The sequence below is a fragment of the Tarenaya hassleriana genome, unplaced genomic scaffold, assembly GCF_000463585.1.
Source record: "Tarenaya hassleriana unplaced genomic scaffold, ASM46358v1 Cleome4, whole genome shotgun sequence".
Lineage (NCBI taxonomy): Eukaryota > Viridiplantae > Streptophyta > Magnoliopsida > Brassicales > Cleomaceae > Tarenaya > Tarenaya hassleriana.
Window position 1 is genome coordinate 3756922 of NW_010966881.1, and position 21110 is coordinate 3778031.

Below are 21110 nucleotides of genomic sequence, written 5' to 3' on the forward strand. Positions count from 1 at the left end.
CAAATTTTTATAAGTTAATTTTCTGTTTTCTCATTTTGTTTTTTTGGGTAAATCCCCCCAAGATGTGAATTTTCTTCACCGGGACGGGAAAACCCTCGCGGTCTCTCCCTAAACCCTTTACTTTCGCTGGTTGTTGCATCTCCAGAAGCCGTATTATTCAATTTGCACAGGTTTTTCTCCCGATCTGTCTCTTTGATAATTCTTTCTCGTCGATCTCCCGATCCATCGATTTCTCGTATTATTCGATTTTGGCTTCTGTTCCTGTCGGATTCAAGCGACCCCAGATTTGGGCAAAGGATTTTTTTTTAATCTATTTATGTCGTTTTAGTTCTGTTCGTGTTTTTCGATTCCAGATTGTTGTGGGTATTTGTAAAGCGGGTTTTCCTCAATGTTTAGGAACATTGTCGATCCCAAGTTTATTGCTTTTAGCGTATTGGGTCTTTAGAATCGGATTTTTCGTCTGAAGTATTTCTCATCTCTACGTGGATTGAGCTAGCAAGAGTCTGAGCTGTAGCCCTTCTCTGTCTTTAAAATGGCTACTGCTTCTTCTTCTTCTTCTTCTTATTTTTTGGGTTTGCACACTTTTCTGTTTGTGCAATTGTCTCCCCCAACAGTGTAGCTGCTTTGTTTTTGTATCATCGTTTAGACAACAATCTTTATTTTCTCTGTCACAGTGAACATTGTACGATTCTTCTTCTACAAACAGGCTGTTTCATGTTCTCTGTTTGTTTTCCTGCAATTCAGACAATTCCGATGTTCTTCATTTCAGGTCTTTGTTTTTTTTTCTGTTTTTTTCTTTAAATCTTTGTTCCTAACTTTTCACCTGAGTTATGTAAAGTAGTCTTCTTTATATACAGAAAATGTGTGTTTGTTGATTAGTTATCTGGTCTTTAAGGTTAAAAACCAAAGACATTTCCCTGCTTGGGTCAGTTTTATAGGTTGTGCCTGTGGTGCTATTTTGTATCTGACTATCCGGTAATGATCACACATCCTGTTTAGCTGGCTATATACTTTGCCTGTTAAACACTTTCGCATTATTTTTCTTCAGTTTCGGCGATGGCCTTCAGGCGCGGTTTGTCTATAAGGTCAACACTTAGTGCTCGTCGCTACCAGCCATCTCCTTGTTATATTATTACTCATAATAACGATTGTGATGGGGAGTCGTTCTGCCAAACACCATCTCAAAGAAGTTATCACAGCTTTCTTCATCAAAGATCCTCTAGTAACAACTCAGCTTCCTCGCAAATGTCATGGGGATGTTCACATTTGTCTCTGTTTCCTACATCTGGTTTTGCTTTCCACCGTTATATGTCAAGTTTCCATGGGGATGGTTCAGACATCCCTCTAGTCGTAACCGATACGACATTGCAAACTGTGACTTCTCAGGCTACTGGAGTCTATGAATTTTCCGATTCTTTCTTTCCTGTTGATGCTCTTCGAAATTGCATTGGCATGGTGCATTCCTTCACAGGCCTTGATTGGTAAGAACTTGAAGTTTGTTCTTAGTGTATTGTTCATCTTGGTCAATCTACCTTGAGTCGATTGTAAGAATACAACAAGCGTTTCCTAAATACTCGTCTTGGGTTTGGTCCTGAGTGGCATACTGATCACGCGGTTCATTTTGTCAGCTTGTTTGTCAGAGGGTGGATCGGCCTCTCTTTCCTATTATAGGAAAGATTTTTGTAGGACGTTTGTTTTATGTGCTGAGTGACAGTTAACATTAAGAAGATGGAATAGGATTGAATGTTTTCTCTTAGCTGAAAATGGCTGTGTTTTACCCACGTCTTATGGATCAAGTAATTTCTGCGAATTGCATCTCTACTTGGGATATTGTTTCATGGAAGTTATTTTTAACCTTTTACAGGTGGGTATCCATTGTTCTTTCAACTCTCTTTATTCGAGCAATGTTGGCTCCACTCTTTGTTAAACAGATCAAAGCCACTACAAAATTGATGGTGTGTTTCTTAATTCCTTTTCCCCATTGTGCTTTATCACCACTTAATTTGAGTTTGAGGCATGTATATGAAGCCATTTCAAACAGGGAACCATCTAATTTGTGATTCTTTTATTTCTTTCATATGCACTTACTTTTGTGCAACAACAGACTTCTATTTACAAAAGAAGAGATTTCTATACACATTAATTTATTTTTTCGGTCAATTCATTCTTGTTTTGCATGCTTATGTTAATACTGGCACTCATCAGTAGTCATTCTGCGATCATGCAGCTAGTGAGGTCTCAGTTACCGTCAATCGGGGAGGACATGAAAAAAAAGGTACTTAACATTTGCCTCATGGACGTGCTCGCTCTTGCTACTCTGCTGCTACAAGTTTTTTACTGTTTATATTGACTACAGTACAGTTTGACGGGCCTTGATTTGTCAACTTCTTATTAACTTTGACTTCCCTCGCTCTTGCTATGTTTTGTTCAGGGAATGGACCCAACTTCTATCGCGGAAGGTCAACAACAAATGGAGGCTCTGTATAAGAAGTAAGCAGGATTTAAATTTTTCTTTAGGTTAACCAGTTCGAGTAGGATGGACACTTTTTCTTTGTTTACTCTAAGCCTTTATTTCTAGCCTCTTTGGCGTTGTAGTTATATACTTGCCACACTGGTACGGAATTCGTTGATACATGTCTTCAGTGAATGGATTCTGGAACATTAGGTCATATGATGTGGTCTGGCTTGGTTCTTGTGGAAACGGGCAAAACTAGATTCTGGAAAAAATCAATGGTTTTGAATAAATGAGGACCGCTCCCGTTACTTCTCTGTCCCCTAGACATAATTATCTCATTTTTGGGTTGTTGAGGAAGATATTTTGGTATGATGTTTGTTATTTTACAGACATGGCATCGGTCCGTTGGCTATGTTAGCTCCTATGATGGGCCTCTTTATTCAGGGACCTGTGTTTTTGTGCTTCTTCCTCGCAGTAAAGACCATTTCTCTTCAGATTCTCTCCGACATTGTGTTTTCTTATCACAGATACTGCATTCATCTCCATGGTTTACTTCCTTGGACACAGGTTAGAGGCATGGTAGAGAAAGTACCTTCTTTCCAGACCGGCGGTGCATTTTGGTTCACTGATCTCACAACTCCTGATAGCTTGTATATCCTCCCTGTCCTAACAGGATTGACTGCCTGGATGCACATCGAGGTAAACTCTGTTCGTTTTAACAATGTGAATAATCATAAATATGTAGAGTGAGCTTCTGATGTTGAATCTGGGGTTACTTCCAGTTTAATGTAGAAGCGGGCAAGTTATTGAAAAACATTGGCCGGGGATATGCATTTCTCGCAGTCCCATTGACGATGGGGTTTCCGGCGGTAACTTTGTTTTTACTTGCATTGAAACTCGATAGAGAACCAGAATCCGTGTGAAAACTTTGTCCTGTTTTCTAACCACAGGCTTTATTCTTCTACTGGATAACATCCAACCTGTTCACCCTCATGTTTGGAGTCGGTAAGTTTTCTTTAATTTTATCAGTCGATGCAAAAGGTACCTCGTTTAAAACCCGGCTTTTAAACCCTCGTTTTAGTATCTAGACTTTCGAGACTTCACCTTTTATGGTAGTTTTGGCTTTTTCTATTAGTTGTGATTGATCAATACTACGCCTTTTTTTAGCAATTTTATAAAGTTTGGGTATTAGAATGTGGAATATACAAAACTCAGGTTCGGGTACTAAAACGAGCCTTGAAAAAGTGAGGTCATAGAATGTCGAAAAAAACTTAAAACACCGGGTTTTATTTGTTAGTTTTTCCCTAATTTTGCCTTTCTTTAAAACACGTCTCTCCATGTCCTTGATCCATTCCATGGTGTTGTTTGTTGCTGTGATCTTATGCAGCGGTAAAGCGGCCTCTAGTTAAAAAGGTGTTGGGCATTCCCGAACTGCCACCTTTAGAGCCGAGCAGTGACCCTACCTCCGATCCGGAAGCAACAGCCTCGCGGACCAGACGATATCCGCTCGTAAACCCGAGGGTTCTGCGTCAAGGTTCCATCAGCGAGAGGCTGAAAGCTCTGGAGAGGCAAGTCAAAAACAGGAAGAAGATCACGAAGAGTTGATTGTCCGTCCATCCCACTAAACTTTTTAGAGATTCAGCTCGGGAAACGGCATAGAAACAGATCGAGAAGGATGGAAGGCAGTAGCCGCGTCCGAGCCTCGAGTTTTTTATTTTGGGTTAGGGTTTTAGTTTGATTATTTCCGGGGTTTGAAAATAAGGGTTCGAGTGGGATGTGGTTCGAAGCATGGCCGGGCAGTGTCTAAAGCTGCTATCTGCAAAGGATGTAGAAAACCATAGGCTATTATAAGTTTTGGTCAAATATTTATCATTCATGTATTTCGAGTTCATCGGTTACTAATTTGGTCGAAATGATTACGAATCTTTCTATGTTTTGTGTTCGTAAATTTGAATCCGATCTGAATTCTTTTTCATTTTGTTATGTTTATTTCAATTCTTTCTCGTATGCCAGTGATGAAAAGCCTATCAACATTTTTTCCCCATTAAAACTCCAAAGAACCTCAAAAACTCACAAACAAACACTTACCAGTTACCATATCCAATTCAGTTTTGCAATAAAACAACCAAACATGTCCTAAAACCCAACAAAAGCACTTACTGAACTACCTACTCTTTTTTACTTTATTCCGATAACTGACATTAGAAAACGAAGCCTATCACTGATCTGAGCGACGTCGGCACTGTCGTCGAAGGACGGAGACATCGGGCTCGGTGGCTCGACGCCCGTGAAAACGTAAAGAGCCCTCAATTCCTCCGCGCACGTTTTGCCTTTCGCAGCATCATATCCAACTATCGTCCGCACCGCATCGATCTTCTCCCGTATCTGTTCTTCATTGTACACCACCTTCACCCACGCACATAGTGTTTATATCAGTAAGAATGCATCTTCAACGTAGAAGCAAGCATAGGAGAAGAATTGAGTTCAGATCATCTTGTACATTATGGCAAAGATCCAGGGAGATAATGGGGATACTAGTTCCTTGATGCAGAAACAAACACAGAATCAAGAGACCAGACAAAGGAGAACTGAGTTCAGATCATCTTGTAATACATGAGACAAGGAAAATCAAATGATGATTCTATATGGCAAATAAAAGATCCCTACAGAAAATTGGTCAGTGTCGAAACAAACACTCACTGAATCAAGAGACCAGACATAGGACAATTGAAGTCAGATCATCTTGTACATGAGACATAGAATAGCAAACGATGATTTTCTGTACACCAAATAAAAGATCCCAACAGATAATGAGGATAGTTCCTTAACGGCAAAAACAAAACCGAATCAAGAGACCCGACATAGGAGAACTAAGTTCAGATCATCTTGTAGTACATGGGAAAAAGAAGAGCAACAGATGATCCTATATGGCAGCAAAAACATCCCTAGAAATAATGGGGATAGTTCCTGAATGGCTATTCTTTACACCAAGGTTTCTGTCAGTAGATATAAATCTTGGCCAAGACATTTCTATGAATGTTTTCACTTCCCAAATTTTAGAGACCAAAACATGAAATTTCAGAATGAAGAGTAAAAACCGGTTACCTGAACGTCCGGTTTTCCTCTTTTTCTTATTACTGTTTTTCCGTTTCGCTTCCCCGGTTCCATGTGGCGCGTCTACAGCTTGGTCTAATGGCTGAATCCATAAGTCAATAAGTTAGAGTGAGCTAACTTAGTTCCCTATTTCGTAAGGCAAAGAAGACACAGTCCAAGGGGCTTAATCCTAATACCACAACTAAGTTACTGACAGCATTTTACATCAAGAAATTGCGATACATGGAAGTTAGTCAACCAGAGTAGAAGAAAGTTGAAACACATCTGTTTTCTTCAGATGGGTTGAGGAAACTAAGATTTCAATAGTGTTATGTTCCCACGGTGCCCTATGTGACAGATCGTGTTCTTGCCTTGTAAGATTCCATATTCTACCCTTTGCAAACTAGCTTTTAACTGTGAGTTTTTTTTAACTATGGAATTGTAAGGGTTGATGTGGACACAACACTAACTAAACTCAAGCCGTTGTATACTATGTTCAATTCGATCCTACAAGCCCATGGTTAGAACTTACCTTGAAAGCGAAGGAAGGAGGTGATGCCCATAGTTAGCAAACGTTTGGTTATTTCAAACGGCATGCATAGGGAGGCACATGTTACAAAAATCAAAAGGAATGGCCCGGCAAGGGATGAACCGGGATGAAGCTATGGCTGTTGAGGTCAGTGTCGGGAGTTGTGTTATATAACATGTAATGAGACTAGTTGTGTTATGACGCCTATGAACTATCAACTAGTCCCATTGTGATAGGATCATAACACAACTTTCGACACTGACCTCAGCAGCCATAGCTCGCCCCAGTCATCCATCAACTGGCCATTCCCTTCGTAACATGTGCCTATGCATGCCGTTAGCATTAATTCTAACTTACACAGACTGATCTAATATTAGACTCGATGAATCCCCACAAGTTGATCAGGGTAAATATATATCGACCAGCCCATATTTTGATTTGTGCGGGGTCATGCAGATATACCGGAGAGATTTAACAAAATCCTATGCGTTGCTACAACACCTAGTTTACCCTCAAGCTGCCATGTGTATTGATTCTAGAGAGGCATTCACCCACAAAAATCCACCCCTTCCGCGAAAAGGAACAGAGCTATTGCAATATACGAGAAAGTGCAAAATTTTCATTTTTTTGTTAATAACGTAATATCATTGGCTAGTGCCCTGACAATGGATGATGGCCCATCACCTTGCAAGTATACCACCAAGCAGCATGCACTCACAAGAAACAAATCCATATAACAACACTAGTCAATTGGTCTAAAAAAGCTAACTATCAAGCACCATTACTCAATTAATCCATAATAACTATCACCGAGAGTATATCAGATATGAGCATGTAGACAAGTAATTCACACAAAATTAACACAAGAATCAATGAAAGGATGATATGTTCTAATTCAGATATTAATTTCCACGATTATAGGAGGAAGCTCTAACCTCGCTTGGAATCGTTTCCTCATCCTTTCCTGTCGAGGTAGAGGTTTCAGTTACTGTGGATTCATGCTCCCCTGCAAAAGCCCAGAGATTCATAAGCTATTGTCAAAGATTCAAAGACATAACCACGACAAACACTAGTTTGCAGTTTCAAAGCAAACCACCTTCATGTTCCTCCAGCTTTTGTATATCAGCTTCTCCCTTTTCCTCAGGGTTTATAGTCTCCTGCCCTTCCTTTTTTTCTGGCAGATCCTCTATGCTTTCACCAACTTTCTCTGATTTGACTTCACTAGAAACTATTGGCTTTTCATCCTCTTGTAAAGCTTTCTCAAGGGTTCTTCCATGCACCTTATCCGTTCGACCCTCATCCCTAATACTCTCTATCAATTTCCTCGTCTCTTTCTCCATCTCCTCATTCTCCGGGACACCAGGGCGTTCATATGCGGCCACAAATATGTCAGTTACTTGAAAGGTTGGTTCTTCTCCTGTATCTGCTACAGTTACCTCCTCTCCTTCAACCTGAATGAGAATCGGATTGACCTCAACAGGGGAGGGTTTATCCATATCTGTCACAGTTTCAGCCTCATCCACTCCCGTTATGCCTTCACCATCGACATGACCATGCTTGTTGTCTTCCATAACGTCTTCCTCAAATCCAAATTCATCCTTAACAACGCCTCCGAATTCTTCACTTTCACCATCATAAGCAGAAGAGGGGAGCAACGTGTTCATCAACTTTTGGGTACAAGCATAGCTCGTCAAGAAGAGACAATAAGGGACCGAGGAGATCATCGCAATAGTTGAGACAACAACAAGAGGAGGAACTATGAGTGGTGCAGAAGACATTACAACACCTGCTACAAGAAACTTCTTCCCCAAACTAACTCCTTTGCTCCAAACCCAAGCCATCTTGTCATCGCCCTCATGAGGCGGGTATTCCTCCGTCTTCCAGTCCATGGCAGGGCCTTCCATCCTGCTAATCAAGCGGACTAATTACTAACAAACACTGTCAAAATGATAACTTTTTCTAGAAGAGGCAAAGTTTCATACATATTTTTTCTTGAAATAGCAACAAACAAACATATCACCAGGAAAATTCATAATGCTTTTTGCAAGTAAAACTATCTTTATGCTACACCCTTTTCAGTAATAAGCTCTCTTGATGGCCATCATAGACTAAAGAGTCTAACAGTAGACTATATGCCATTTTTCTTCCTTTCCTAAGCTTCATAATCAACGAACGGAAACCCAGAAACTCTCACAACAATTAGGGGAATTTAATCAAACGAAACAATACAAATGAATACAAAGAACCCACAAAGCAAGACAAGGCGAAACCTGAGATTAGGCGAAGACAAGGACGGTGATAAGCGAAGATCTCATCGCAGTTCGCCGATCAAAATTGGGCAAAGCAGTGAGAGAGGGACTTGAAAGGAGTCGGCGAAGTGACAAAAACGAGAAGAGAGTGACACGCGTTGGGAAGATAAAAGAGAGGGTCTGCACATGGCGGCAAGGTTTCTGTGTTGCTTACGTAAACGTGGCTGTTGCTTCCCTTATCCACCTGTCTGCACTTTCTCCCCCATACACATAAATACCCAAATTAAAAAAAAAAAAAAAAGAGGAAAAATAAATGGAATATTTTCAGTGCGGGCGGCTCTGCAACTTTCTGCCATTCCCATGCGAATGATGTCTGCGCCTGTTAATAGCGAAAAGACTCGAGGATCTAGTTTTCGTCCGGACCGGACCGAAACGGAGCCGAGTTTTGGTTTCAGTTTCAGTTCGATGATAACGAAGAATGATATAATCCCAAATCCGAATCCGACCCAGTTGAATCTAACCAAAACCCACTTGTTGCGAAAGGAGGAAGCTTGGTCGGTTCATAAAGATGCGTTGTGTGTTGTCTTGATTTCGGAGGGACGTTTACTTTTAAACCATATATCTAACCATAGTTACTGGGTGTCTCCATTCTTTGATCACTTCCTTTGGCCCAATAATCTGATCTGCCGTAAGGGCTAAAAGAGATTTTGGTGTACATGCAGTTGGATTTTTGTGTAGATGGAAGCTGTGTTTACCAAATGGATTTGTATGATGATGATGATGATGATGATGATGATGATGAAACCCATTGTTCCTGAATTCAGGAAGTGTGAGGAGAAGGAATCAAAGTTGTATTTGCTGTTATACCAAAAAAAAAAGAAGTTGTATTTGCTGAATAATAGCTGAAAGAACTCGAAAAATGTACACCGAAACTGCTTTAATTTTAAGCTCTCTGTTTATAGTGTCAATGCAAAGGTAATAATAATAATAATAATTCATGGAACAATTTACGAAAACTTCCAACCAGAAACAATATCAAATATCGTACAGTTTTTATGGAAATATTGATTAAGAGTTACGAGAAAAAAAATATATTTTCCCAAAAAAAAAACAGAACTTATAAAACCCGTGTATTAATTTAGAAATCGATAACAAGCTAATATGTTTATATGTTTTACTAAAATATAATATAATCACCACACGAGTAGCGTACACATATATATAATTAGTAATTATACATATAAAATGAGTAGCAAATATTAGGGGTCGAAGTTGTCGATTTTCAGGGGGGTGATGTCATCAGCAACTTGAAACCCTCCAATGACCCGTGCGAAGAACACCATCTCTTGCTCCAGTGTGTACACGATGTTCTCAGCCTGCACCACATACAGAGGGGAACCGTATGTTTATACGTATTCTATACTCGGGAAATACGGTATATTAAGGTGTGAACGAAGAGACATATACCTTGCGAAAACCGTGCTGTTCGCCTTCGTACAAGACCAGAGCGACGGGCAGACCCTTTTTCTTCACTGCTTCATAGATTCTACGAGATTGATCCGGAGGCACAACCTGCAAGAAACCCATGTTTTTAGATATCAATATCGCGTGTCTTTTTTTTTTATAATGCGGAAGTTTATCAGATCTTTGGTTTCACTAAATTCTCCAGAAAACGGAATAAATCCGGATAAATACCCTTCCCAAAATAAAGGTCGAACCCGGGTTAGAAAGGAGTTTTTCTCTCTTTTTTTTACCATTTGAGCCATCTAATCTTAGGTAATATCGTGCTGACTTAATCGGATAATAACAAAGTTCTAGTCATCCGGAAGATTTTAAACCTCGGGAAAACCATATGTACTCGAAACTTACCAATGTAAGGATGAAATTTTTGACAAAGGCTTCATCCATATATCCTAAAGACAAAGACATTAGAAGGTAGAAAGAGATGAGACCTTGTCGTCTAATCCTTGAAAAAGGATAAGGGGGCAAGAAAATCGATCAACAGAATTGATCGGCGATCTCTCGTAGAAATCCTTCTCATCTCCTGCAATCAGCCAAGGAATTTTCAGTAGACTTGCGGCAGGGGAAACGGAGAAAGATTGTGTCATCAAGGCATTTTGACTCACCCACAAGATTGTCGACGTAACGAGATTCGAATTTGTGAGTTTCGTCTCTTAGCATCTGTAAATCAGCAATCTGCAACCCCGTTGTATAGCAGTAGCCAAGGAATAGATTTATATAGATTTCAGCTCTGCCAAATGAATGAAATCAGTTTTAGATTAAAATGCAGTGTGTACACTCACGCCATACAGGGAAGCTCCAGCTTTGAACACATCCCTGAATGCCAATGTAGCGAGAGTCGTGTACCCTCCCGCTGAGCCTCCGTTTATACACAGTCGTTTTTCATCGGCCTTCCCTTTAGCCACCTAAGCATGCCAAAAAAATGTTTTGATGTTATTCTCCAAAAGTGTCATGGCTATATATACATGTAGAAGGAAGAGAGAATGACCATACCAAGTAATTAGCACAGCTGCAGCAGTCACCAACATCTACAATTCCCCATTTCCCATACAATCGCTCCCGATATTCTCGACCATAACCTTCAGAACGATATCACCCGTGTCTAGTAGGAAAAGTGAATTGCATCAAGTGAAACTAATACTAGTTGTTGAGAAGAAAACCTGCGCTTCCACCATAATTGACATCAAGAAATGCCCATCCCCGACTCGTCAGGTACTGGATGCTCAGATCTAGAGATCCATGTGCTTCCTCGGTGGGTCCTCCTGTAGTTTCATATGATGACGGTGAAAGAACATAGTCGATATAAGAGAACGAGTGAGGAGCCAAGTGCATAGAAGAGGGAACGTACCATGACTTCTTACCAACAATGGAGGCTTCTCTTCCGAGCTAGCTTGGTAGAAGGGATTGGATGGAGGATAAAAGAATGCATAAGCTTTCTGTCCCGGAACCTCTGTTGGAAACTCGATAAACTCTGGCACGCTGAAGAAAGGCTTATAGTTCGAAACATCTGGCAATGAAGACCGGATGATCTCAAAACTGGCCACTCCCGAATTGTGTTGATCGAACGTCACCTGTTAATAAATCACAATTTTTTAGCAGCAATGTTCAACAGCTTTCGTTAACTAAGTCTCGGTTTAAGGATGCAAAAGGTGCCTATCAAATACCCTAGCAATTGATGATGGTTGAACTGCTGATGCTCCCACAACATAAAGGCATTCTTTCCCCAGTGTCTGTGAAAATGAAGACAAAAAGTTCAACGACTCGGGAATTCGCTGGTGAATCAAAATGTACGTTTCGAAAATCATAAAAGTCCTATTTACAATGTTATCAATATCTTCGAAAGGAATATCAAGCAGAGAACAAGAACTCTTTGAATCATCCACGATACCGAGGTATGACCTCCCTTTCAGTCTGTGTTCAGAAGCGACGATAGAGTTAGTAAACAAAATATAAATGTGTAATGCAAAAGTCTAGCCAATATCACAAAGTGATACAAAGTGAAAGTAGATGTAGTCATGATGCTCAGTATTACCTGTAGTTACATGCAATTAACTTCTTCTCTCCATCGCCCTCGATTATCTCGTAGGAGTTTATACCGAAAACCCACAGCGGTTTTGTAAACTCGGCATCCAGGGAATACACAGAAACAACCTCATTGGTGCCTTCGATCTGAAACACGAGGAAAACAGAGGATTTATGCCCCCTTATGGGGCATCTATGCAACTAGTAACTGTAGGAACATATCTGTACACACATAAAAAAAAAGTGGAGAACAAAGATGCAACTGCTGTGTGATAGCAAAGCAAATGCGACAAATTTTACCCATTTATGAATGTTCCAAAATCCAGACTTTCTGTCGGTAATGAAAAAGAGTTCCCCTGCATAATCAAAGCAAACGTTTGAAATTACTGATAAGACTCTGGATAGCATGTAACGGGTCTAGCAAGTACCAAGCATAGAACAAAATCTGAATCGGTTAGAAGAACCAAGACAGTAACATCCACCGAAAACACCAAGACGACAGATTCATCACAAGCTTTGTGACTTTTAAGTAGAAAGGTCCATACTTAAGGAAGGCTCGACTGCGTAAAGTTCTTTCAGGCATCTATTTCACGGATATGCAAGTACCTCTTGATGACCACTTGGGTTCGGTGGGCGATTCCACATATTCGGGATCATGACCAGCAACACATACACGCTTGTAAATATCTCTGCAGAAAAGCTTAGTAAAGATCAATAGAACACATGCGCGGAAAACAGACAACTATACATAAGGATATCATCCCCATAAAGAGGTATCAGATGAGATTAGAATAAGCACATGACTCCCTAGATTTTGTCATTGCCTTATTACCCGTTCTCAGAAATGTAGCCAACCCACAGCTCTGTTTTATCCCACGGCATGTTAGGGTGGCACCACTCAATCCACGCTAGCCTTTCATATTTTGGGTCCGGGCGTGGGAATGCGTAGAAATCATTGCCACTCACCAGTGCTTTTGGTTCTGGGTTTCGTAAAAGAACACCATGAGAGCCTCACCTTTTGCACGCATTAGCAAAATAAGTAAAGCTGAAACACAACAATGAATCTACTGGCAATAAAATCACACCTTCAAGAGTCTCTCTACTAAGATTGATCTCAACTATGGTAGTAACTGGATTTGATCTGCTCTGACGACCATCTACAAGAAATGAGGACATTTGTGGTCAATAATTGACGTCGGAAAACGTCCTATACTAATTAGTTTTCGAAGCACCCAACCTTCCCTGACAGCAATGTATCGGTTAAAGCGTGCATCAAAGATTCCATCAGCATAAGTGACAATTGGTGCACCATAATCTGGGGTGATTGGTCTAGGAGATGAATCTGCACAGCACCCACCGTATAGGTAGCATGAGAAATTGGCAAGGTAACAGGAAACAATCCACTTTACATAATAAGACTGCAGAAATACAGGATTTATACAATCCTGATTCCTGCTTCATGATATATGCAAGTTTGTAAAACTACCTAAACAATTACAGAGTCATTTATGTTAGAAGATATATATAAAAGCACCTGTGGGATTGATGTGTTGCTTGTAGAGTCGCTGATCCTCGTAATTGGAGAAAACGAGCGTGTCATCGGGCGAAATCCGGAAAGCACCACCACCATACTCCTGAGTTAGAGTCCTAACGGAAAACCCTTTCGGCGTAATATCAATCGGTTCATCTCCTGGTTTGGCACCTTCTCGGACCAGAACCACTCTCCTTCAATCATTGCCAAAGATTCTTAAAATGAGAACTTTAGAAACGCCCGGTTCGGCATTCTTATCACAGTCACAGAAGAAACAGAACTAACACAAAAGCATGAATGCGGTATCGACTTCGGATCCAAAGTCAAGTTTGACATTCGCAACATAAGCATGCAAGAACCGGAACTAATTCAGAAGCAAAAATTTAGTTACCACTTCAGAATCTGAAGTCAAAGAGGCATAAGGATGAAAAACACACAAATTAACATTCTTAAAACCAGAACTCTAAAAACTCAGGTTTGTACATATATCGCCGAGTCAAATCGGCGAATGGATAAACAAATTAACGAACGTCGTCGAACCCTCTACCCTTCAATTATTGGCAAAGATTCTTAAAACCAGAACAACAAAACCCCCAATTTGACGTTCCCATTCACAATTATAGGAGAAACATGGCTAATATGAAGCCAAATCGACGTTGAGATGAATAACATACCCAAATTAACTTCTTCTTCTTTTTTTTTTGTCAAATACCCAAATAACTTTGCAGGTACACACACCACATACAACACAAAATTAGGAAACGTTTGAATACCCTGACTCTTCGGGGCGAGACTCGAGCCAGACGAGAAGGCCGCGAGAATCGACAGCGGTACCGCTGAGATTCTTGGAAGCTCCGGCTACGATCTCGGCTGTGATCGGAGACTTCCACGAGCCATAAGGAGCGGTGGGTTTCTTCCCCGGCGTCGGCATGGTTGAGAATGAACCCTCTACCCTTCAATTATTGGCAAAGATTCTTAAAACCAGAACAACAAAACCCCCAATTTGACGTTCCCATTCACAATTATAGGAGAAACATGGCTAATATGAAGCCAAATCGACGTTGAGATGAATAACATACCCAAATTAACTTCTTCTTCTTTTTTTTTTGTCAAATACCCAAATAACTTTGCAGGTACACACACCACATACAACACAAAATTAGGAAACGTTTGAATACCCTGACTCTTCGGGGCGAGACTCGAGCCAGACGAGAAGGCCGCGAGAATCGACAGCGGTACCGCTGAGATTCTTGGAAGCTCCGGCTACGATCTCGGCTGTGATCGGAGACTTCCACGAGCCATAAGGAGCGGTGGTTTTCTTCCCCGGCGTCGACATGGTTGAGAATCAGGAAGTGGTACCAGTCTCCCGATAGTATCTAGATGGTGAGTTGTGAGAGGAGAAGCGGATGAGAGTGCGAGTATTTATAGTGTGTGTGGCCAATCAACGCGCTGCCATTAAATTCGTCCATTTGTCCTTTTCCCCACTTGTCTTTTTCCTTTGTTTTATAGAGGAAGCACGTGAAACGTGTGTAGAAAATGACAGATTAACTAAAGACAGCGACAATTTTGATTTTTTTTACAGAGCAAATAATGATATATGCAGAAGGAATAAAATAATAACAATCCAATTTGTTTCGATTTTCTCTTCATTTATAAAATTTAACTAATTAAAACTATAATTTAAATTTTAAAAATTTAAATTTATATAATCATAATTATTTAACAATAATAAATAAATTTTGTAATATTTTATTTATTAATGATAATAATAATAATGCCATTTTATTCGTCCACTTGTGCTTTCTCCACCTCTTTTTTTTTTTTGTCTTTTTTTCCTTTGATTTTATTGGAAGAATCACGTAAAAAATATGCAGAAAATGACATTGCCACGTAGAACGCATAAGGAATAAAATAATCACAAACCAAGCGTACAAATATCCCTTTTTCTTATCATTCAAATAGTGTTTGTACACATCCCTATATACGTGGTAGTGAATACGTTGCAAGATAGAGGGGATGTTTCTTTATCTTCTTTCTTCTTTGTATTTCGTTATTCATGGTGATCTTCGTTTCATCATGTTCAATAAACCTCCGACTCAACTACAACTATACTAAATCAAAAGATAATTTTATTATAATTAAATTAAATTACACCATTCCTCGTCATAGAATATGAAAACTCGAACAAGGCATATTCTTAATTAAATTTTCTTCCTCTACTTTTTTTTAGAATAACCAGGTATCATAAACTAAGACCCATATTAATTATGTGATCAGAAATCAGTTATGTGATTTGTATTATATGTTCTCTCTAAATTAAATTTAGAACGAGAAAAACGTTTTGTGTTCTATTTCATCGGTTAAATTAACAAAGTTTGGATTGTTTTTTTTCTTTCAATTTTGATATAGCTAATAGATATTTTTCCTTTAATAAGGGGAAAGTTAGTTCATAAATTCAAATCAAACACATAAAAAATCTATGTAAAATACTATTGAAATTAAAAAAAAACTTACTATCCCACCAACTATAAACTTTAAAAAATTATATCCCTCGTATTTATAAATGAATTGAATTGCGTAATTGTTAATTGAGATTATTATAGAATTAGAATTATCTTATAATATTTACATATTAATTTTTATATTCATCTAAAATATTATTAAAATTCTAAAATTTTAGGATAACATAATTAGTGTCTATTAGATTAGTTTAGGGTTTTACTTGAATGCTTACGTGTCGTGCTGTAATTGGTGGAAGCTCAAATGGTGATGTTTAAGTCATTAAGCGTTGTTTTAACGAGTTAAGGATAGAGGTTTTCATCAATTATATTAAAAATCATGGTTAAAATAATTCCCTTAAAATAAAGTACACGTGTCAAACGGATAAACTAACGGTATAACTTAATGGGAGTTAACGGCGGTATAAACAAATCATGATTTACCATTATATTACCCGCCCTCGCCGACTAAGATTTTTTTTTTCGGGGTCATTTATCAAAGGGTTATTTCGTAATTTCACTTTCTCGCATATATGCAGTGCTGAAGGAGCCGCATTTTAGCGTTCGTTTCCATTCGTTGCTCGATTCGCACTTAACTCTGCGTTCTACAAGCTCGCTGTCTCGCTCCGAGGCTCATCTCTTATTTGATTCCTCTTCATCTTGGTTTATGAGGTAGGTTTCGATTATGGAAGATCTGTTCTTCGCTCTTTGTTTATCGCTGAAGATATGTTTTTTCTCTCCGCTTCTTCTCGAGGAAACCATCTGTTTTCCTTTTTCTTGTTTTTGCGGGTTTAGAATTCTTCTGATTGTTTATCGTTGTGTTGTTGGTTCGTTTGATTTTTCTTTTGATATGTGACAACTAGGTCTCTTGATAATTCGGATCGCATTTGCGGGAATCTCGATTTCACCTTGGAAAAGCAAAAATTTTGTTTTTGAGCGTTGCTGAATCAGTTGATTTCTCTTTTCAGTCGCTTTCTATGCCATTGTCTTGTTCCTTGATGAAATTGGGAGATCTAGAACTGTATTTCTTCTTGAAGATGATTTTTGGTTATTAGGGTTTCCAATTTTTGGAAGAAAAAAAGAGACTTTGTTTCCGTTGAAATGAAAACCCTTTTCCGTTGATTTTCTTTATGTTTGTTCTCCTTTTACGTCTGTTTTTGATAATCTTTTCTTTGATATTTCCGATGACCTTTACAACGTTATAAACTATGTTCCTGTTTTGTCCTGCAGCTCGAAGGAGAAACCCACTCTCGGGTAAGTAATGTTCCCTATATTTGTTAATTTCTTATAGGCTCGGCTTTGGGTCTGTCTTGCATTTTTTATTTCTTTATATCATTATCAGTAGATCCGAGGAAAAGTGTATGAAATGAAATAGAAGAGCGATGTGGTATGAGAATTTCATCTTATATTTTTTATGAATCCCTAAAGAAACAGCTACATGTTTGAACTTTTCTCATCTTGTGTATAAGAATATTTCAATGCCTTATTGCATAGAATTGAGCTGATTTCTTTAGACATACGAAGTGAAACTTATGTTTAGGAAAATGTAAACATTAACCTTTTGGTTCTTTCCAATTTGGAGTATTCTAATTAGTCCTGTCTTTGTCTTGGATCTCACTATCCGGTGTCCTTGTGTTGATCTGTGCAGTTGAAGTTTCACCTTTGCTTGTATGCATTACAATTTTTGTCTGGAAGCTATCTATATTTATATGTTTTTCATCTTTATGCACAGAGGTACGCGGATTAAGACCCGCAAAAGGAATATTGCGGCTCCACTAGACCCTGCAGCGTTTTCGGATGCAGTGGTCCAGATCTATCTCGATAATGCTGGTGATTTGGTACTTGTTATGTTTGCAGATTCAATTTATCGTTCTTATTGATTGTTCAGGTGACTGCGTTTAACTTATATCAATTGTTTGTTTATTGTAGGAACTTGTTGCCAAGAGTATTGAATCGTCTGACCTGAATTTCTCAAGATACGGTGACATATTCTTTGAGGTAATTATCTATGAACAGATCTATTTGGTGATGATGGCCTCTGCACATTTCTATTAGTGTGATCGATGCCTGAAATTTTACTAAATTCTTGTCGTTCAGGTAGATTGAATAATCATACTTAGGTCTCTTATTGTGAAAGTTCAGAAAGCAGAACAAGGATTTCAAAACCCTTTGTAGTTTGTACTGTCTGCAAAGATTGGGGTTTCAATTGGGTTGGTCCTATTCTGGAAGTTATTTTAAATGTCGTGTCGTGTTCACCCCATCCTTGCTACTCTTGCATTCATTATCTGTTCTGTAACTCCTTTTGCATACTTCTCCATATATATGTATTCCACCATTTAGGAGGTTGTAATGCGTTGCTTTCTAATTTCTCATGCCTCATTATTATGTTCTACAGGATCTTGTGGATTTTAGTCTCCTTTTATTACAGCTAGCTGCCTTTCTGCCTTATTACTTTGTGTTTTAAGTAAAAAGTATGGTTCTCGTGTTATTTAAGGTCGTTTTCACTGGAGGACGTACACAACCTGGTACAATAAAACCTGAAGAAGGGGAGCGCCATCCTCACTCTGTATTTGACTGTGAACCCAAGCGCGAAGACATTTTACCATCTGTTGTCTATATACAGAAAATTTTGCGCCGCAAACCTTTTCTCATAAAGAATCTCGAAAATGTTATGGGAAGATTCTTGCAATCACTGGAGCTTTTTGAGGAAGATGAAAGGAAGAAGCTGGCAATTTTCACCGCACTTGCATTTTCCCAAAGACTCTCTGGGCTACCTCCAGAGACCGTCTTCGAGCCGTTGCTCAAAGATAATCTTGTTGCCAAAGGGCTAGTGCTTTCGTTCATAACAGACTTCTTCAAGGAGTATTTGGTTGAGAATAGTCTTGATAACTTGATTTCAATTCTAAAACGAGGAAAAATGGAAGATAACCTTATGGATTTCTTTCCACCTACAAAGCGGTCTGCTGAAAGTTTCGCTGAGCATTTCACGTGAGTTACTCTTTGTTATCTTGCTTGAAGTTAGTTGCGTTTAATATGATTAGGGAGTTAGTCACTTCCATTCTTTTGATTCTTTCATTTCTTTTATGTGCATTTGCTCCTTCTCTGTGCACTTTGAGGGCATTTTTATGTTAATTTGCTTCCAATGAACTAAAACATGATGGTTTTGTTCTCCTGTCATTTTTTAGTAAGGCAGGATTGACAGCTTTGGTGGAGTACAATGGGAAGAATATATTCGAGGTGAAACTGAAGGAGATTAAAACTGTACTCACAAGCCAGATCTCGGAGGGAACTGATGTTGATGAAGTCATTGAAATGGTGAAGCAGCAGATCAAAGATGCTAAACTACCAGATATTGAGATTGTCCGTGTACTTTGGGATGTTTTAATGGATGCTGTTCAATGGTCTGGAAAAAACCAGCAGCAAAATGCTAATTCTGTTCTGCGCCAGGTAAATTTTTTTGTTAGGACTAGGATTAGGCTTTTGAGATGGTATCATCTGTTAATTGGATTTATAGACACCTCTTCTGTTCAGCTCATAAGTAATGTCATTAGATCTGTTTTAGTTTTATTTTGATCCATGAAGGTTGAGTTTTATTTGATTGTCCTATCTTTATGATGTTCAAGAATTAGCTGCAGTCTGCAGAAGGTAATAAAAAAGCCTTTACGGGAGCTAAATCTTTGAATCTATTGAGTGACGAAAATTGATCTAGTTCTTGTTCTTAAGCTTGAATTATAGGATGGTGCCTTCTCCCTTTATGCGTTAAGAAACACGATTAATTTTTGAAGAGTGGTGGTTTACGTAGGTGAAAACATGGGCGCCCCTGCTGAACACGTTTTGCACCAGCGGGAAACTACAGCTGGAGCTCATATACAAAGTCCAAATGCAATGCTATGAGGACGCCAAGCTCATGAAACTTTTTCCAGAGGTGGTGAGATCTCTCTATGAACATGATGTCCTTGCCGAGGACACCATCCTCCACTGGTTCCGTAAAGGAACAAACCCTAAGGGCAGGTATTTCACCGTGCATGGTGCTTTTGTTTTTCGGGTTAATATGGTTCAGCAAGAGGGATTGTGATTTTGCCTACATAGTTATTATCCAATGTGAATATGCATGGGGTCAGGGTTTAAGATGTAACAGCTGTTTGTTCGTTCAAAGATTGCTGTTGTAGCAAAGTAATACTCTAAGGTGTTGATTAAAAAATGATGGCAGGCAAGCGTTTGTGAAAGGTTTGGAGCCGTTTGTGAATTGGCTGGAGGAAGCGGAAGAGGAAGAGGAGTGAATGAGACAGGCACAATGTACTGTGTTCCTGTTACTAATAATAATAATAATAATAATAATAAAAACTCCTGATGGAAGAGAGAGCTGTTATGTTTGAATTGAGGCCATCTGTATTTCCATGATGATGATGATGATGACAATGATGGTGATGCGGGTTTGTAGGTTTCTGTCTGGAATAAGTTCCCAAGATTTGTCCCTTTTTTGGTGTTTTTGCTTGTGCTGTTTCTTTCTATCTTTTTTTTTTGGGTACTACTTTCATTGGCTATTTTTGCTTACAAACAGAAAGAGCATGCCGGTGCACAAAACGTCCTCGTTGAGCGGGATTCCAAGGGTGTATCGTACACAAATCTTACCTCGACAATGATAACATTTTAATCGGTGTATTAGGACTCCCAAAAATCTTGACACCCGACCCACGACCACACGTCTTCGCCTCTCTCCGTTGTTTTCTTTCTCGACAGTTACTGAATGGTGCCTATTTTCTTATGTGGATGTGTTTGTAACAATGCTTTGCTTCTTGTTATGAAGGATATAGAAGATGTACCGTTTAGATGGCGAATGTATACTTGTTTATGGAATAAAACCAATTGGAATTTGGTCCGGTTATCGGTTTTCATTTCTAAACCAAATTAGATCTATTTTAACTGATAAAACCCAAACAAAGTCGGAATTCCAAAACCAAATTGGTCTTAATTGTATCCGATTTGGTATTTTTTTTTTGTAGATGTTATTTTTCTCGAAATTGTTCAGTTGGAATGCTAACTAAACCGGATTGGTTAAAATTTCTTTCTGATTCGGCGAGAGAGGCGATGAAAAATTCTAAATTTATCGTCGATTCGGTATCATCGAATCCCAATTTATTCCATCGCTGTGTAAGTATTCGATGCCCAATGGAATCTAGAAGTTCAACTCTGTAATCAGAGGAATAGGGAG

The 21110-nt window shown here is 39.0% G+C and overlaps 4 protein-coding genes across 8 annotated transcripts; 2 read left to right on the forward strand and 2 right to left on the reverse strand.

The window, feature by feature from the left end:
- Positions 1-47: 47 nt before the first annotated feature.
- On the forward strand, positions 48-4386 carry LOC104823804 (mitochondrial inner membrane protein OXA1-like). Of its 3 annotated transcripts, none has more exons than XM_010555539.2 (10): positions 48-170; positions 1049-1481; positions 1865-1955; positions 2228-2275; positions 2432-2490; positions 2845-2929; positions 3023-3154; positions 3238-3324; positions 3406-3460; positions 3843-4386. In XM_010555539.2, the coding sequence occupies exons 2-10, from the start codon at positions 1057-1059 to the stop codon at positions 4058-4060; spliced, it is 1200 nt and encodes a 399-aa protein (XP_010553841.1). In that variant the 5' UTR covers positions 48-170; positions 1049-1056; the 3' UTR covers positions 4061-4386. The 3 variants fall into 3 exon arrangements, with proteins under 3 accessions (XP_010553841.1, XP_010553842.1, XP_010553840.1); XM_010555538.1 differs by lacking the exon at positions 48-170 and adding an exon at positions 177-769; XM_010555540.2 differs by lacking the exon at positions 1049-1481 and having other exon boundaries at positions 50-170.
- Positions 4387-4510: 124 nt separating this feature from the next.
- LOC104823805 lies at positions 4511-8553 on the reverse strand. Of its 3 annotated transcripts, XM_010555543.2 has the most exons (5): positions 8348-8553; positions 7174-7982; positions 7013-7083; positions 5561-5651; positions 4511-4861 (listed from the first exon to the last, which is right to left on the reverse strand). In XM_010555543.2, the coding sequence occupies exons 2-5, from the start codon at positions 7979-7981 to the stop codon at positions 4848-4850; spliced, it is 984 nt and encodes a 327-aa protein (XP_010553845.1). In that variant the 5' UTR covers position 7982; positions 8348-8553; the 3' UTR covers positions 4511-4847. The 3 variants fall into 3 exon arrangements, with proteins under 3 accessions (XP_010553845.1, XP_010553844.1, XP_010553843.1); XM_010555542.2 differs by lacking the exon at positions 5561-5651 and having other exon boundaries at positions 7174-7985; positions 8348-8551; XM_010555541.2 differs by lacking the exon at positions 5561-5651 and having other exon boundaries at positions 8348-8549.
- A 906-nt stretch (positions 8554-9459) lies between these two features.
- LOC104823807 (dipeptidyl-peptidase 5-like) lies at positions 9460-14793 on the reverse strand. Its single transcript, XM_010555544.1, has 18 exons — positions 14579-14793; positions 13404-13594; positions 13107-13211; positions 12955-13026; positions 12702-12849; positions 12476-12558; positions 12170-12225; positions 11880-12016; positions 11668-11758; positions 11512-11577; positions 11196-11418; positions 11008-11109; positions 10841-10926; positions 10630-10752; positions 10453-10522; positions 10279-10370; positions 9794-9898; positions 9460-9702 (listed from the first exon to the last, which is right to left on the reverse strand). The coding sequence occupies exons 1-18, from the start codon at positions 14734-14736 to the stop codon at positions 9586-9588; spliced, it is 2025 nt and encodes a 674-aa protein (XP_010553846.1). The 5' UTR covers positions 14737-14793; the 3' UTR covers positions 9460-9585.
- A 1661-nt stretch (positions 14794-16454) lies between these two features.
- On the forward strand, positions 16455-20401 carry LOC104823808 (basic leucine zipper and W2 domain-containing protein 2-like). Its single transcript, XM_010555545.2, has 8 exons — positions 16455-16570; positions 17129-17152; positions 17631-17736; positions 17828-17896; positions 18393-18886; positions 19084-19345; positions 19701-19909; positions 20109-20401. The coding sequence occupies exons 1-8, from the start codon at positions 16566-16568 to the stop codon at positions 20176-20178; spliced, it is 1239 nt and encodes a 412-aa protein (XP_010553847.1). The 5' UTR covers positions 16455-16565; the 3' UTR covers positions 20179-20401.
- The last annotated feature ends 709 nt before the right edge of the window (positions 20402-21110 follow it).